The sequence below is a fragment of the Triticum dicoccoides genome, chromosome 3B, assembly GCF_002162155.2.
Source record: "Triticum dicoccoides isolate Atlit2015 ecotype Zavitan chromosome 3B, WEW_v2.0, whole genome shotgun sequence".
NCBI lineage: Eukaryota > Viridiplantae > Streptophyta > Magnoliopsida > Poales > Poaceae > Triticum > Triticum dicoccoides.
The window spans coordinates 148,325,441-148,343,126 of NC_041385.1; the positions used below are offsets into that span (position 1 = coordinate 148,325,441).

At 44.8% G+C, this 17,686-nt stretch overlaps 2 protein-coding genes across 2 annotated transcripts; one reads left to right on the forward strand and one right to left on the reverse strand.

The window, feature by feature from the left end:
* Positions 1 to 2,885: 2,885 nt before the first annotated feature.
* LOC119275256 lies at positions 2,886 to 6,802 on the forward strand. Its single transcript, XM_037556063.1, has 3 exons — positions 2,886 to 3,203; positions 5,900 to 5,979; positions 6,508 to 6,802. The coding sequence occupies exons 1-3, from the start codon at positions 3,003 to 3,005 to the stop codon at positions 6,695 to 6,697; spliced, it is 471 nt and encodes a 156-aa protein (XP_037411960.1). The 5' UTR covers positions 2,886 to 3,002; the 3' UTR covers positions 6,698 to 6,802.
* An 819-nt stretch (positions 6,803 to 7,621) lies between these two features.
* On the reverse strand, positions 7,622 to 10,638 carry LOC119281011. The gene is made up of 3 exons (XM_037561665.1): positions 10,266 to 10,638; positions 8,357 to 8,419; positions 7,622 to 8,285 (listed from the first exon to the last, which is right to left on the reverse strand). The coding sequence occupies exons 1-3, from the start codon at positions 10,614 to 10,616 to the stop codon at positions 7,890 to 7,892; spliced, it is 810 nt and encodes a 269-aa protein (XP_037417562.1). The 5' UTR covers positions 10,617 to 10,638; the 3' UTR covers positions 7,622 to 7,889.
* Positions 10,639 to 17,686: the final 7,048 nt, after the last annotated feature.

The following is a 17,686-nucleotide window of genomic DNA, read 5'->3' on the forward strand; positions in this document are numbered from 1 at the left end:
TGACCCATGTACAACCGTGGCTCTCTAAGTGTCAACTCAACCCATGCCTCTGGTGCCACGCACCCATGACCCTAGAGACTTCACACCTGTGCATCCACAATCGAGCCTCTCTAACCAAATATTCGAACCGATGCCTCTGCTGCCATACATCTGTGCCTCTAGACACTTGACAGCAGCAAGAGGGTTCAAAACTGTGCATCCACACAACCGTGCTTGTACTGACTGCACTTCGGTGCCTCCATTTACTCGATCGACGTGCCTCACATGAAACCCACAGTAACTCTACGTGCTCCGCGCGAGTGATCGCCCGTGCCTCCGCACAACCGTGCCTGTACTGACTTCAATTATGTGCCTCCATTTGCTCAATCCACGTGCCTCACATGAAACCCACTGTAACTCTACATGCTACACACATACGTGCCTCTCGCTTGAAACCCACAGTATCTCTACATGTTCGGCAGGCGTCATCTTCCGTGTAACTTTGGTATTGCACACACGTTCCTCTCAGTATACTCATGTTCCAAACAACCGTGCATGTACTGACTATAATTCCATGCCTCTGTTTGCTCAAACCACGTGCCTCACATGAAACCCACAGTAACTCTACGTGCCTCCACACAATCGTGTCTGTTCTGACTTCAATTCCGTGCCTCAGTTTGCTGAATCCAGGTGCCTCTCACATAAAAGAGATGCACGGCCATGCCTCAGAGTAAACAACACACGTGCCTCTACTGTATTTATAACTGTGACCACAATTAAATAACATCCGTCCAAAAAAAACATATTTAAAAGAGATGCACAGCCAAGCCTCTTATACATCAAAATCCATTATGTTCAAAGGCTATAACTAACATCACTGCGGCAGAAGATTGAAGATAACAACAAGCCTCCCAACACGCTGTTTGAAAGTTATCAGCACCAAGCTGTTTACTTCAATAGACGATGCCTGGAGAAAATCACTGAAACCTTCATGTTTGAACACCATTCTATTACCCAAACCAATGAAGTAGGAGCAAGGAGTGCTCACATATATATCATCATCACCAGATTCCAGAGTAACTTCAAGAGTTAAAACGCCAGTTCTAGGAAAAGTCACAAACTCCTTCAAACTCCTCACAACAATACCAGAAATAACCTGACAAAAAACATCAAGCTATCAGAAATAGAATAAAAATTCAAAACTATAAGTAGAAGACGTAATAAAAATAAATAAATAAATAAAAACAAAGAAAAAACAATGGAAAAAAATCTGACCATATGATGACCATTAACATTCATTGAATCAATCCTATGAACAAAAGGACAGCAGGGTATGTACTCATCATCAAATAGTTGACACCTCATGAAATACATCTGCTGATAATTAAGAAAAACACCACGGGTGTAATAACAACTCCCAACAAGTTCCTTCTCGGTGTCGCTCAAACCATGTAGAGCTACAAAATATAATTACACAGGCTCAAGGGAACAGAAAAATCAAAATGTACAATAAATAAGATAAAAACTTCCTTAAAAATAAACCTTACCAACAGACAGTAAAGGAGACAACGCATCTCCACGACCAACACGATAAAAATCAATACCAATCCAAGTTCCATAATGTTCAAGCCTAATGGTCATTATATCACGAGGACGAACACCATAATCATTGACCAATCGTTCCCAGGAAGGACCATGGAATTTGCTCCTCACCCGACCATGACTAAATAGAACACCATACAAATAACCCTCATTGCACTGAAGAGCAAGATCAGTATCTTCGTCACCCCTCCTTATAGCTAAAGCCCTACACTCCTCGATGTAACGAACAAGATGAGCTCTAACACTGCACGGAACATACTGCACAACAAATCAAAACAAGGATCATAATCAAAATCTAAACAGCATGGGCAACACCAAAAGAAATAAGCGTGTGTGTAAAAAATTGAACAACTATAAAATGATTTTCTTACAACACGCCTCCAACAATGCCGATCCAGGACCACACTAAACCCATCTACAGAAGAATCAACAGAAGAACACGGGCCACTAGGCATACAGCAAAAAGGACAAGCCATAACTGCAAGGAACATAATGGTTATCAAGAACTAATCCCACAAAACCCAGTTGAAACTTGACATCTGATAGTGTTGGTAGTCCCCACCCGTAACTACCTCATAAATCTCCATATTCCGGAAATATAATGGGAACAAAAAGAGAAACGAATAAGGGAAACAGGGAACCCACGAAGGCAACCAGTAGGGAACGACGATATCGTGAAGGGGAAAGCGCGCTCGATGCTAAAGAAGGACCGCCGTAAGAGCAGGCAACAAGCGCGACGGCCGGAACAGCTGCCGCCGTAACCACGAGACAAGAGCAGCGGCGGCGATGAGCGGAGACGACGGCAAAGAAAGAACAGTCCTCGACGAGGTTCGCCCACACCAGAGAGAAACAGATCTCAAAACAGATCAAAAGATATTATAAAACATTAAAAGTATAAGGACTAAAGTGAAAAAAAAGAAAAACCACAAAGGGAAACCGAAAACCGGAAATCGCGGGAGAAGTCGTGCGCGCGCCAAGTGTCGCGCGCGGAGCGCATCGGAAAAGTCTCAGGAGCGCTCCGCGCGTGACACTTGGCGCGCGGGGAGCACTCCCCGACTAATCGTTGCGGGGAGCGCTCCTCAATTAGTGATTTCGGAAAACAGAGACAACCAAAGTAAAATTAAAAACAAACCCAAATAAAACCGTGAAAAGACAAAGCGACAGCGACTACCATGCTAAATGGGTCAGCCCGTTAGTGGTGGCCCGTCTGGGTATTGGAAAGAATCGAGCCAGCCTTTGTTTTGGAGGCGGATACAAAAAGACACGGTCCGTGCCGTCCAGTAAAAAAATAGGAGCCTCGGAGAGAATCGAAACTCTCTCTCAATAATAATAATAATAAATAAAGAAAAGAAGAAACAAGACGAAGAGGATCGAAGAGCCGTCGGCGAGAATAAGACCTGCGAGCGGAACAATCCTCACCGATGGCGGCAGCGCTTCGTTCTGCGGCGAGGAAGATCTGCGGTCACGCCTTTGAGCGACCGCAGGCGCTTCTCAGGACGGCCACTTCAGCTGCCATCAAGGAGGAACGGCGGCGGCTGCTGCCAGGGATTAGCCATGGCCGAAGCTCACTCCGCCAGTTCACCTCCTCCGAATCACTGAGTGTTCTTAATAATAAGAACAAGGTACGCACACTCTTTCCAGCCCGTGCGAAATTAACAAAATCAGATCTAGGGTTGTTCTTCCCCTTTTCCTTGCTGAGATCCAAATATCATATTAAGTGGCAAAACGAAATTAGTAGTATGTTAACTGGCTAACTATATTCGGGATTCATGATTCTTTTCATTCTTTTTTTTCTTCCGTTGTACTCTGCTAATCTATAAAAAAACATGTTTCTTTCCATTGTGGATGTACACTGGAAATTTGGCCCCAGAGTGAAAATAACAAATTAACGTGACTCCAAAATTCTCCAAACTAGATGATACCCCACGCGTTGCTGTGGGACATCTATGGAAACAAAAAAGGTATATATATTAACATATTCTATTTATAAGAAGCATTGTTGCACAAAGGTGTGGAAATGAGGTACGTGTTGACAATTTCTTAATATTGAGTCCGAAATATATGTGCATATTCCCCGACAGATTTATGGGTTCGTTAATCCACTAAACTGCACTTCCCACTTGCATATAGAAAGAAACATTGTTTTAATTCAATACCTTCGTGGTCTCTTTCATGAAAATGACTGAAGCTTGTAGAAGAAGTGTTCCCATATCGTATTATAGAAAACCATTGACAACCCACTTAGGAGGCAAGAAAAATCCGAAATAATAGATGGAAACATGCCTGTCCCGTATGAACTATTTATATAAGGACAATGATTATAATATCATTAGATCTATTTTTCATATGGGTAGCACACTGTAAGATCTAAAGTGAATACCAAAATAGACATGTCAAAACAACATGATTCAAAGGAAAAAAATAGAGATCAACATGAGTTTAGCTATATATCAACAATCCAATATTTCAGCCCATCACAATAATTATATAGATAAACTGTGTATTTCAGGACCACGATGAACAACACCTATTTTATTCTGAAACAACCAGGGACATTGAGATATTAAATACACGTTTATGATAATATAATCATAACTGAAGTATATGTGCTGCATAGCTGAGTTCATTTGTACGTATAGAAAGAGCAGAGCGAAGACGTAATTTTCATTACCGACGATGCTCCTGTTCAAGCAGGAATATCTCTATTCTGAATCTCAAAAGGTGAAGATACATCCTCACTTAATAAACTTGTTAACCAACTCAAATTTAGCCTGCTTCAGCGTTAACCATTGAAACAAAAGACATCAGGAAGAAACCAGAGCGATTGAGTGTGTCCAAAAAGATTAATAGACATCATATAAGATTAATGGAGCCAGTGCCTTAAAAGGCCTTCAGAATTTGAGACTACATGATATATGACAATACAGTAATAAAGAAAATTCATGTTGATATCTGAACTGGTCATAGCAATCAGTAAGTACGATGCAGAATTTGTCCTCAAATGCTGTAACAGATATGGTTAACATTTAGCAATGTGAATCCCTCACAAAAAATATGTAGTGATCCTAAAAGAGCAGAAAAGACCAGTACAACATAAGCTTCAGAAACCAGTACAACTCTCAGTTCCAAGAAGAGACTTTGACCTAAAAAAATTAGCCACCTAAAACCCATATGATCTGCAGAAATCATACGAAATTTCCTAGTTACATTATGGGAATTGAAACTCTCAGTTTCACAGAAAAGGAATGAAAGAACCATGACTCCATGATTGTGCAGACGGCCGGCCCAAGACCTGAAGGATAGAGACATCTGAACTTCTGAATAAACCATCTGAGACAGCAAACAATTCAGATCTGGTACAGCCTATGTAATAGGAGGTCTGCAGAGAGAAGAGACATGGGCGTGCTACAGTGGAGAGAAGAGACGTGAGCGGAGAGCCTCCGGCCTTGCTCGTTCTCCACCTCCATGAGTACCTTTGCCTGGTTGATGCTAGCTAGTTCCTCCGATTCATCCCGCTGACTCTACAGTGGAGAGAGACAGCCTACTGAATACTACTTGATGGGATCTTTTCTCATGCGGTTTTGTATAAACTCTGGAAAATATGTAGATGACGCCAGAAGCCGCCATCGCCGGGTAACACACCATCCGACCCATCAGCCACTTGAGGGATCCAAACAGGAAGGCCAAGGACGTAAAAGGAATCGTACAATGTGAGGACTCGACGGCGAGCCTGAGTGGCGATTGTGGTGATTTATATACTACGGAAAATGAAGGGAACCATTATACAAAAATTTACTGCCCTAGACTAAGAAGCTGAATGGAATCCATCAATGCTTTTTCGATCAGTTTCCTAAGTGGAACCCCAGAAGATGAATAGGGGAGAGCAGACGAAGGGGTGAACATCATTGGACCCATATGCTTTGAACCGCTCGTTCCTGACATGGCAGAATAATATTCTGTGATGGGTAAAAAAGTTAATTAGCAAAATAAATGATGATGTGGCAGCTTGGTGAGGTGGGAGGGCTGCATGTTTAGAGAAATGAGTTAGTGCGTTGCTCCTATTTAGTATTGATGATGTGGCATGGTGATGATGTGGATAGTGTGCATGTTGAGAGAATAGGTAGAAGTGGGGAGCAACTTCTTAAGAATGTTAGATTCTGAATGGATCAATGGAAGAAGCAATAGAAAATCCCGTGATTTATTGGATTCTTTTTATCACCGTAATTTTTAGGTTGTAGATATAACTGTCTACTTTAACTCTAATCATAACTGCTTACTACAATTAATTATTTTATATTGATTAAAGTGCACTTTGCAGGGTTGTAGATATTTTTCTCAAAGAGGAATGAATGAGCTTATGAAACACAAAGCTTCTTCCAATCATCTGGTTATTAGATGGTGAGTTATACGGATATATCATACATATGTCATGCGATGAATTTATTTAGCCCCTTTGTTGATTTATCATTTATTTAAGGTGAACAACTTTTGAAAATTGAGCTTTGATTGTAAATTTGTTGTGGAATACTATTTAGATTCACAAAATCGCAGCAATATCAAAGTACTTTTAAATATAGATCAAATCATAGCAATCTTTTATCATATCATCCATTGCTTGAAATGTTGGACGTGATTATACCCTATATTTGAAACACATAATTTCATTCATTGGATTTAAAAAAAAAGTATGAACCGACTCAATAGTTTTTGTACAATTTTCCATATTGGATACCCGTTGAACTTTTGTGTATTTATTATTTTATAATTTAGCATGGTCTGCAAGTAAGTTTGCTATTTCCAAGTTTGTAATTTTATTTGTAAACTCAGCAAGACCTACAATATTGTTGAGATTTTTTGCAATTCTTCTACCTCATAACTAGGAATGTGCTCACATAATTATGCAATAACTTCCCTTTTTTTTCCCAGGTTATCAAGCGAGCGGTCATTGAAGTCGCGCTCGTGTAGCTTATTATCAGCCTCCGAAGATAAACCACCTACTTACTTTGTGGCTTCAAGATTTATTTGTTTGGCAATGATGTTTGTGTATATCTTAACACTTTGTCATGTGTCAATTCCCTACTATAAGTCAACCATGAATGTGGTAGAGGATAAGTAGGTTGCCACAGTGTACTTGAACTTGGATGTGTCAGAACTTATGTTCCATTCAGCTTCTACCTTATCTTTGTGTGGAATCCAACAGTATGAACTGGTTTCCCCATGAGGGCTGTATTTTCTTTTCTTATATATATATATATATATATATATATATATGTATATATATATATATATATATATATATTCTATTGTCATGTACTTCGGTTTCATCTTTCAATGTTTGTCCTTATATGTGTCTTTCTTGCTGAGGCTATTTGGATGAACTTTTGTCATGAACGGACGTTTTTAATCTGACCTTGTTTGAGATGTTCTTTTATGCTTGACTCAGGCACTCAGCTATGTGTGGTCAGTGACAATCGACATTGTGTCTGTTAAAAATTATTTGTAATTACTAGCAGCATTCCGTAATTTGTATTGGGCTGTCCTAGTGTCGCAACCTAGTTAGGACCAACTGTGTCGTCACAGATAAAAACATTGTCGAGCCTTACTTTCTGCAAGTTGCCTTATTTCTGTTTCTTTTAGAGGGAAGAGAGCAATTTCAGTCATTGCAGTCCTGTTGCACGAACACTGCTAGATCGCGGCGCGTCAAGATCGTAATTGCTACTCAAAGGTTACATTGACCTTATACATATTACTTAAACCATATGTTCGCCTAATCTATGACAATTGGTGTTTCTTTATAGCGAAGCACATGAGTTGTGCTATTTTTATAAAATGAGCGAATCTGATAATGTCACTCGGTTTCTCACATTGCAACACTAGTACATAATACTCCCTCTGTTCCATAGTGTAAGACCATTTTTTACTAGTGTCAAAAAAGGGACGGAGTGAGTGTATATAAGATAAAAAAAGCGGCATCGGGAGGATCTTGTAAAAGCGGACAGACCACACAAAAGGCCGGACGATCAATACTAAAATCCTTCATTATAACACCTGCATTGAGCATCACCTTTCCACTGGGATGTAAACAGTGCCCAGTATGCCATCCATCAAACAACAATAGGTTGATCCATACAAAATTGCATCTAGGTGCATGCATACTAACATAACATAATCCTGCCTAGTTTCGAATGTCAAAACAGCATGCAACATAGTCAGAACTCAAAGACATCACGCACTGCAGTTTGGCCGTTCACAAGTTCTTTCCACTGAACATTCCTTCTCACCTTAGCCTATTCATTCAAGGTGTCTTCTCATCGGCGCTCACACTCCTGGACCCTCTTTTCCAAGTTGACAAGCTTTGCCTTTTCTGCTTCCACCTCTCCCTTCAGCTCATTCAACCTCTTGCTTGCCAGGTCCGCCTCTACCTCCAGCTCATCCAACTTCTTACTTGAGAGGTGGGTCTCTCCCTTCAGCTCATCCAAGTTCTTGCTTGCCAGATCGGCCTCTCCCTTCAGCTCATCCAACTTCTTGCCTGCCAGGTCGGCCTTGTTGTCAGCTCGCACCGCCAGCGTCTCTAACATGTAAAGACTGGTTGGAACAGCCATTGAAGCCGTGATCGCGAACATCAGGTAATATAGGCATGTCTTACGGAACCAGCGAAGCTCCTGCCTGAGTTTCGCCACATCAGCAGCAGTGGCATATCGTTGCTGTAACAAAAGTGAAGTCAAATAATGAACCTAAATAGCAACTTTTGCGTATGTTTATTGCAGATACTTACGTAGTTCCCCCCTGTTCCTGCAGAGTACGTGCGGCATGAGGACTGTGGGAGCAAGCCACACACCTACATTGAAGCAGTTTTAATTATGTCAAACAAGCAAAGCAGAACGTAAGAAATAAAATGTCTTCCTTTGGATTTAGAGTCATATAATTAAACGCAGTGTGAGACAGCCAAAAGGGTAGACTCTTTTGCAGATAGAAAATAGTAATTCACCATGCACAAGACTGCAGAAAAATAAAACTATTACAAATATAATTGGTTTGATTGAACAAGATAAGAGTCCTCAACTTACTTATGGTGCACCCTGCAGCAATTCAATCACTAAGACAAACAAGCTGACAGTCCTAACCAGTAACCATCCAGAGGTAACCAAGACAAGAAAATTTGATACAGGAATGCTTGAAAAGGGTAATTTTGTCCAACACTTATTATCTAAAACTAAACCGCATTGCATTAGCAATTACAAACCACCTGCTACCCTGACGTGGCCACAATTCTCAGGCCATGCATAGGATCACAAACAAATTTTGTCCAATGTTCATTATCTAAAACTAAACCTGATTGCATTAGCAATTACAAACCACCTGCTATGCATAGGATCACAAACAAATTTTGCCCAATGTTCATTATCTGAAACTAAACAGGATTGCATTTGCAATTACGAACCACCTGCTACCCCGACGTGCCAACAATTCTCAGGCCATGCATAGGATCACAAACAAACTGATCCTCTCTCTCTTTTATCCATTGTTGGTAAAAGGGACAGATGCATGTGAAGAATTAGTGCATAATAATAACTTAATTGAAGGGGAAAATGAGCTTATGAGCAGAGGCTAGTACATGGATCCTACTTGTTGTGACATGCAACAAGATCCACTTAGTTTGCCATAGATTTGAATATGATGATTGCGTGGGATTGCAAGGGGGGAGAGGGTACGCAAGGAAGAAGAAAGCAACTAGTACTCCCTCTGTAAACTAATATATGAGCATTTAGATCACTAAAATAGTGATCTAAACGCTCTTATATTAGTTTACGGAGGGAGTATTATTTTTTCTTCGTTTCTCTCATGTGGTGCATGAAAACAGAAAACAACCGTCGGTTCAAAATCCACCACGTAAAGGGACCATGTTACCCTTTTAGGCAAAGAGGTACGTTATAATCTCAGCCATTGATCGCATCAAAAATTGAAAACTTTCCTAGGGAGATGTACCGAAGCAAACCTCAATTCGATAACTAAATTGAAAGTGGAAGTGGAACTCATGTACATGGAAACAAATGCGAACCTAGTACAAAAAACAACAACAAAGCCTTTAGTCCCAAACAAGTTGGGGTAGGCTAAAATCAACCACAGGAAAATCAACCGCAAATCTGAAATGTATATGTATGTAAACTTCATCTTATGCATGTTAACAACTAGCCAAGCACACCTGAACCAAGTTGTCAGCAATGAGAGCAAGACTGAACCAATGCACAAAGACGGATAAGTGACAAAGCATGTAAGCTAGCAAAATAACACGGAATCTCTCCCGGCCCTTGCTCAGCCCCTATATATGGTGTTGGGAAAGGCCGCGAAAACGCCAAATCCACACCAGCACTAACAACAGAGCCACTTCTATGGTGAGGCCGACAACTTGGCCTAGAGGGGCGCCATATTTAAGTTCATACAACGCAATCAAACCCACATAACTAAGTTCATACAGCGCAATCAATTCCACATAACTAATCGCAACATCCCGAATAACTCAAAATCATCGTCCAATTACACTGGAAGCCATCTCACCACAACAACCTAACCGACATTTCGAACTAATCACCACCAATAGGCTAACCAGGGAGCCTGCTGCCGCTGAGCAACACACATCAAACTGGAGAAGGGGCGGATGGAGGAAGAGAAGCGTGTGTCCGTACCTTGCGCCTGATGGCCTCCATGCCGTGCAGGCTGCTGATGCCTGCCCCTCCCAGCCGCGCTGTTTTGGCCAGCCGGCCCGCGCCACCCCAGCTCATCGGAGACATCACCCGAGATAGACGACGTGGCGGAGAAGCATCCGGCGACGACGCGCTAGTGCCGCCGCCCAGAAGCAGCACCCCCTTTCGTGCCGCGCCCAGGCCGGCCGGAGACGCACGCGGCCATCCAGAAACCTTGGTCGGGACTGGGGCAGTCGAGGGGGCGCAGGAGCCGCCACCCAGCACCGGCGCCTTGGCCAGCGGGCCCGCGACAGCCCGAGGAGCCGACGCCCGTGGATGACCCTTCTCGGCCATTGCGCGCTTCCTGATCGTCGGAACCGGGAGCACGCTGCGGTGGCGGGGGGCTGGGGTTTGGGGACGGCGCGGGTGCCTAGGGTTCTGGACTTCCGGTGGATTGGCTGTGTTTTCGAAATGGGTTTTTGCTCGGCGACAGGGTGAGGAGGCGAGGGACAGCGGAGGGGAGGTGTCGAGGGCGAGGGACGCACTAGTATAGCTGGCCAAACGGGCCGGCCCGGCCCGGCCCGGCACGGCCCATCCTAATCGTGCCAGGCACGGCCCGGCCCGCCAAGGCACGATTATTATACGGGCCGTGCCGTGCCGGCCCGTGTGCTGCAGCCTGCAGCCCAGGCACGGCCCAGCTAGTAAACGGGCCGGCACGTTGGCCCGTTTAGCACGGTGGGCTGCATAATTTTAGCCTATTATTTGACGCACTGAGCGTTTTTTAGCCTATTTTTACACGTTGGGTCATATATATATATATATATATATATATATATATATATAAACGTAATCGGGCCGTGTCGTGCCGGCCCGCGTGCCCAGCCTCCAGGCCTAGGCACGGCCCAAGGCGTGCCGCGTGCCTAGCCCAGCCCGTTTAGCCCGTATCGTGCCTGGCCCAAGGCGGGCCATGCCGGCGTGCTCACGGGCCGGCCCGAACAAACCGGCCCATTTGGCCAGCTATACGCACTAGGCGAGCGGCCTGATCTGGGGTTCTGGACCGTAGGATGTAGGGCGAACGGTCCAACATTATTAGGTGGAGAGAAAAAAATACTACTCTATAAACTATAGGTAACACTCCCTAACGTCTTTCACATGGGTTTTCGATGTTTACCTTCAAAAAATATATTGTACGAACCAAAATGTTTTTCACATAGTTCACCTCCTCTCTCCCGTCCGGCGGCCTCGGCAGCGACAAGAGAGGACTGCCCTGTCTTTCTGATTTTTTTAGGTTTGCCTCCCTAGTGACATCAATGAGGTGGTGGCGGTGATGGCGTGTGAGAGTTTGTGTTCCCAAATTAATTGGCTCTCATCAGATCTTGGCAATTGGTGTGTTTTCAAGGCAATTGGTTGGCCACTGGTGTGACAATTTTGACATGTTCTTCTGTGTTGTTCTCCGGCATGGTCCTCCAACCCTCTAGTCTAATGCTGATGGATTGCAAGCTTGTTTTTTTCATGGGGTGATGCTCCAACCGATATTTCTTCAGCGACCTCTAGATCTCGTCTCATGGGATGAATGGTTATTGTGGTATTTAAAGTCTGGTATGACGAAGGTGTTTGCAGGTGTTCATTTTCTTTATTGTTGATTCAGTGCAACTTTCAATCTCAAACATGCGGCGTACTAGAGGAAGAAGGCTAATATGTTTTGCAATGTATTTTATTTGTATTGATCGGTCGTGTCCATTTGTTATGCTGACTATTGTTATAAATAAGATGCCCTTGATGTCTCTCAAAAGAATATTTATCACATAGTTCACCTCCATGGCTCCATATACATGTTAAGGGAGCACCCTGTGTACACATGTATAGGCTGTAGTCCAGAGCCGTGTAAGGCCCAGGCACATGTAACCCTCTACTTCTAGCTTCTTCCTCTCCATACAGAAACTATGTTTTTGTCTATATTTCACAATATTGAACATGGTATTAGAGCCAGCGAATCCTAGCTTCCATCCGCCGCCGCCACACATGGAGCTGTCATCGGTGAGGTGATTCCGGAGAGATCCTTCGTCCAACAACATCCTCAATTTTGGTTCCCCCTGTATTCGTCGTCATCTCGTGGGAACTGCTCTCCCGTAGCTCCCCGTGCGTCTTCCCCACTGACTTGTGGTTGGCTTCTTGCGCCATTGCCGGCCTTCCAGCAAGCCGGTGCGACATCTCCGCTAAGTCGTTGCCTTCACATCGGAGGTTTGCTGCTTTATCAAGCAGCTCCTCCTCTATCAAGCAGCGGCTGCTCTATACGTATCGGGAACCTTCTCCCTATCAGTTGGTCTGCTTAATTCTGTTGTGCTCCAGCAACTGAAGAGGTTTCCAATTGCTTGATTTGCTCTCCAGTTAGCTGTTGCCTTATGGTGCTTTGCTAATTTGGCCTATGAACTTGCTCCTACTATGTTCAATCATTGCTGTGTGCTGCCCGTGCTAGTTTTTCCCCTTTTTCTAGAGGTCCTTGCTGCCATGGCGAAGAATGATTTTGGATTAGGAGCTGGTTCATTGTCCATAGACATCAAACTTGATGGTACAAATTACAGGGAATGGGCTTTCTTGGCTAAAACAATCTTGAGGGCAGTAGGTTTTGTCTCTCACTTGTCTGATGATCCACCTAGTCCTATTGATGATGCAGCTGGGAAATCTTGGCAAAAGATTGATGATCGTGTCATGGGCGCTTTAGTTCTAGGTGTTCATCCCTCACTCAGAATGGGTCTTGTGTTGGAAATATGCCCAAGAGGCAATAATAAAATGATTATTATTATATTTCCTTGTTCATGGTAATTGTCTGTTGTTCATGCTATAATTGTATTAACCGGAAACCGTAATACATGTGTGAATACATAGACGACAACATGTCCCTAGTGAGCCTCTAGTTGACTAGCTCGTTGATCAATAGATGGTTATGGTTTCCTGACCATGGACATTGGATGTCGTTGATAACGGGATCACATCATTAGGAGAATGATGTGATGGACAAGACCCAATCCTAAGCATAGCACAAGCTCGTGTAGTTCATTTGCTAAGAGCTTTTCTAATGTCAAGTATCATTTCCTTAGACCATGAGATTGTGCAACTCCCGGATACCGTAGGAATGCTTTGGGTGTACCAAACGTCACAACATAGCTGGGTGGCTATAAAGATACACTACAGGTATCCCCAAAAGTGTCTGTTGAGTTGGCATGAATCGAGACTGGGATTTGTCACTCTGTATGACGGAGAGGTATCTCTGGGCCCACTCGGTAATGCATAATCATAATGAGCTCAATGTGACTAAGGAGTTAGTCACAGGATCATGCATTACGGAACGAGTAAAGAGACTTGCCGGTAATGAGATTGAACGAGGTATTGGGATACCGACGATTGAATCTCGGGCAAGTAACATACCGATTGACAAAGGGAATTGTATACGTGATTGATTGAATCCCCGACATCGTGGTTCATCCGATGAGATCATCATGGAACATGTGGGAACCAACATTGGTATCCAGATCTCATTTTTGTTATTGGTCGGAGAGATGTCTCGGTCATGTCTGCATGTCACAGCCCCAGATCAGCCCTTGTTTGTTTTTGCTTTAGCATCCATGCAACATGTTTAAATTTTATGAAATTTGAAATGGGGATGACCAAGCCCTAGCACCAAAGCATTGCAAATAGGTTCAACTTCAAAATATTTTCAAAGAACCCAAATTGGTTTGCAAAAATGTTCATGATTACTGGAAAAGGGCGAAAACCATATCCAGAGATGATGGATATTTTTCCAAGACATTTTTGGATTTTTGATTAAACCATATTGTATTTGAATTGGGGCATTTAAATACTGTTAATATTTTTAAATGCTCCAACAATTCTGAAAATAGTTGAGGGCCTCTGTAATAATTCAGTTAATGTCCACAATTATTCTCAGGATTTATAAAAAATGATTTAGTGTCTAAAACTAAATCAAAACAAACTACAGAAAATAGAAATAAAAAAGAGGAAATAAAAGAAAGGGAGAGAAGGCCACCTGGGCCACCTACCTGGCGCCCACTTACCTGGCCCAGCTCCCCCAACGGCCCAGCCCACCGCCGCCCCCCCTCCCCTGTCGTCTTCCTCCCTACCAGGAGGACGGACACCGCGACGCCGCCGCGCGCGCCACCTCCACCCTGCTCGGCCACCTCCTGCTTCCCCTGGCCACCTCCTGCTTCCTCCCCCGCCTCCCTAGCGACGCCCCGGACAACGCCACGCAGCCCCGACCGCTCTCTCACTCTCTCCCGAACTCTTCCCCCTCTTCCGCTCCCTCTCCCTCTCGAGCCCGAGCACAGCCGCAGCCGCGCCACCGTAACGCCGCGGCCACCGTCTCCCCCTCGACCCCTCGCTGTGCCTGCGAGCTCCGTCTCGACGTCCCCGACCTCCTCGACAAGCCACGACGCCACGGACGCGCTGCAACACCGCCATCACCACCATCTTCATCGCCACGGCCGGCGATCGCCGCCGTTTGATTCGCAGCACCAAAGACGCCCCCGAGCTCGCTGACCACCTCATCGTTCTCCCTGTGAGCTCCTGCTGCCTCCTCTTTGCTCGCTTCCCCTGTTCCCGTCCCCTAGCTCCATCTTCCACCACGGCCGAAGCTCGCCGCCGCCGTGTCTCGTCGCCGTCGTGGCCAGAGCCACTGTGGCTCGAAGCCGGGCACACCACCGTGCTCCACACCTCACCAGGAGCACGTAGCACGCACCAACGCCTCCCCTAGCGCCCTGCATCGCCTAACCCGCCGTTGGTCGAACTCCGGCGCCGCCGCGAGCTCGTTTCCGGCGAGCTCCGGCCACCACAGCCGCTGCCGCTCGCCCAGTTGGATGCGGCGCATCTTCAGCTAACCGTAGGAGCAAACCACGCGTCGAATGGTGCTCCGTAGCGAGCATACGTTGCATCTCCGTCATCGGCCATGGTCGTCGCCGGCGAAACTCCGGCGGGAGCTGACGTGGCTCCATCATTAGGAGCTAACCCAACTAACTAATCAACCTACAACCACTGACAGTAGGCCCCACCCCTGGTCAAACCCCAGTCAGCGCTGGGTTTGACCGGGATTAGCTCCCGAGTCACTGACCAGTGGGCCCCACTGGTCAGGTTTGACCTGGACCTGGCGTGTTGACCCTGCTGACGTCATGCTTGCTCAATGCTGACGCAATAATGTTTTCTGGATTTATTTTTATTCAGAAAATTCCAGAAAATGCCTAAAACTTCTAAAATTCATAGAAATTCAACCGTAACTCCAAATTAAATAAATTATATATGAAAAATTATCAGAAAAATTCAAGGAATCCATCTGTACCATTTTCATACTGTTAGAACAACTTATAGATGCTGTTTAGCACAAATCATATTAATGGCATTTAAATATCCACATATGGAGTTTGAGTTTGAATCTTGGATTCAAACCAACTTCATTTAATCTGGTTTTAGTTGCATTAGCACAAAACACAGCATATTGCCATGTCACATTCATGCATCATATTGTGCATTGCATTGATTGTGTTTTTCTTCAGTTGCCGGTGATTGCCCCCTTTCGATAGATGTGATACCGACGATGTGATCGATGACACCGATGAAGAGCTATATTATCTTCAGAAGTGCCAGGCAAGCAAACCCCCCTTGTTCATTCCGATACAATCCTACTCTCTCGCCCCTGCTCTCTTTTAATGCATTAGGACAACACCGATTCATCTGTTACTTGCTGCGGTAGCTGAACCCCTTTATCCTCTGCATGACCTGTCATTGCCACAGTAAATAGATGAAACCCACTAGCATGAGTAGGAGTTGTTTGAGCCCTGTTGTGCCTACTCATTCATGCTTATTGTCATGCCTGCTACTGCTTAGAGTTGTGTCAGGTCTGATTCATCCGGGATGAATCAGAGGTGTGTGAACATGTCCTACTGTGTGTGAGCTAAGTGTGTGAACACGATTTGGTAAAAGGTGTCGGTGAGAGGCCATGTAGGAGTACATGGTGGGTTGTCTCATTGAAGCCGTCCTTAGGAACTGAGTTCTGTGTTTGTGATCCATGATTCAACTACTACCATACATTGGGCCCTGAAATATGACCCCGCTCGACTTCTTATTCACCCTCGTCCTCTGTCCAGGAGTTGCAAGTAGTTTCTGGTGTTTGTAGTATGCTGGAGGCCGTGGACAGCGCTGACCGGAGGGGTGGGCTGTGATGCGGTAGGCACGTGGCCGGGTATACCGGGCGCCCGTTTGGTGTCACGGAACCCTGTTCACATCGTTTGGGGCTGTGAGCGAAACTCCGGCCGGATCTCCTCATGGATGGAACCCGAATAGGCGATAAACCTGGACTAGAGACTTGAGTGTTTAGGTAGGTCGTGGTCTACACCCACGTCGACTTTCGCTTGAAGTCTGCCGAGCACATGTCGTGTGCAGACGCTAAGTGGTGGAAATATGTATGAAGAAGTACACCCCTGCAGGGTTAACATCATCTATTCGGATAGCCGTGTTCGCGGAAAAGGACTTCTGGGTTGCTTATATCAGTTCATAGACAAGTGAAAGTGGATACTCTAAAATACGCAAGATAAGCGTGAGTGCTATGGATGGCGCTCTTGTAGGGAGACGGGAGTGGATCCATAGTGGTGTATTGATATGGTGAATATGTGGACTCGTGTGCGCCACCTCAAAAGAGTTACATTGCAGTCGTAGTTCAAGATAGCCACCGAGTCAAAGCTGGCTTGCTGCAGTTAAACCCCACCATCCCCTTTGTTGATAATGATGCATATGTAGTTAGTTCTGATGTAAGTCTTGCTGGGTACATTTGTACTCACGTTTGCCTATTTTATGTTTTTGCAGAGAGACTTCGGTCTCACTAGTAGTTTCGCGTGGACTTCGACGTTTAGCTTGTTACCTCAGCTACGATCTTGTGCCCCGGCAGGATCTGGTAGATAGTCAGGCTTCTCAGCCTTTTTCAGTTATAGATGTCTGTACCCAGACATGATAGCTTCCGCTTGTGCTTTGATTTGTATGCTCTGATTGTTGGGTCATGAGACCCATGTTTGTAATATCTCGCTCCTCGGAGCCTATTGAATAAATTACTTGAGTCGTAGAGTCATGTTGTGATGCCATGTTGTATTTGCACATATCGAGCATATTGTGTGTATGTTATTGAAATGCTTGGTATGTGTGGGATCTGACCATCTAGTTGTTTATCTTTAGTAGCCTCTCTTACGGGGAAATGTCTCCTAGTGTTTCCACCGAGCCATGGTAGCTTGCTACTGCTCCGGAACACTTAGGCTGGCCGGCATGTGTCCTTCTTCGTTCCTGTGTCTGTCCCTTCGGGGAAATGTCACGCGATGAATACCGGAGTCCTGTTAGCCCGCTACAGCCCGGTTCATCGGAGTCCTGCTAGC

Excerpts from the sequence above, each read along its gene's own strand:
- LOC119275256 (XM_037556063.1), top strand. The coding sequence starts at position 3,003 with ATGGCGGCAGCGCTTCGTTCTGCGGCGAGGAAGATCTGCGGTCACGCC. Across the intron at positions 3,204-5,899 it reads TTCTTAATAATAAGAACAAG|GGTTGTAGATATTTTTCTCA; the intron begins GTACGCACACTC and ends TGCACTTTGCAG. Across the intron at positions 5,980-6,507 it reads AATCATCTGGTTATTAGATG|GTTATCAAGCGAGCGGTCAT; the intron begins GTGAGTTATACG and ends TTTTTTTCCCAG.
- LOC119281011 (XM_037561665.1), bottom strand. The coding sequence starts at position 10,616 with ATGGCCGAGAAGGGTCATCCACGGGCGTCGGCTCCTCGGGCTGTCGCG. Across the intron at positions 8,420-10,265 it reads TGGAGGCCATCAGGCGCAAG|GTGTGTGGCTTGCTCCCACA; the intron begins GTACGGACACAC and ends GCTTCAATGTAG. Across the intron at positions 8,286-8,356 it reads CAGGAACAGGGGGGAACTAC|CAACGATATGCCACTGCTGC; the intron begins GTAAGTATCTGC and ends CTTTTGTTACAG.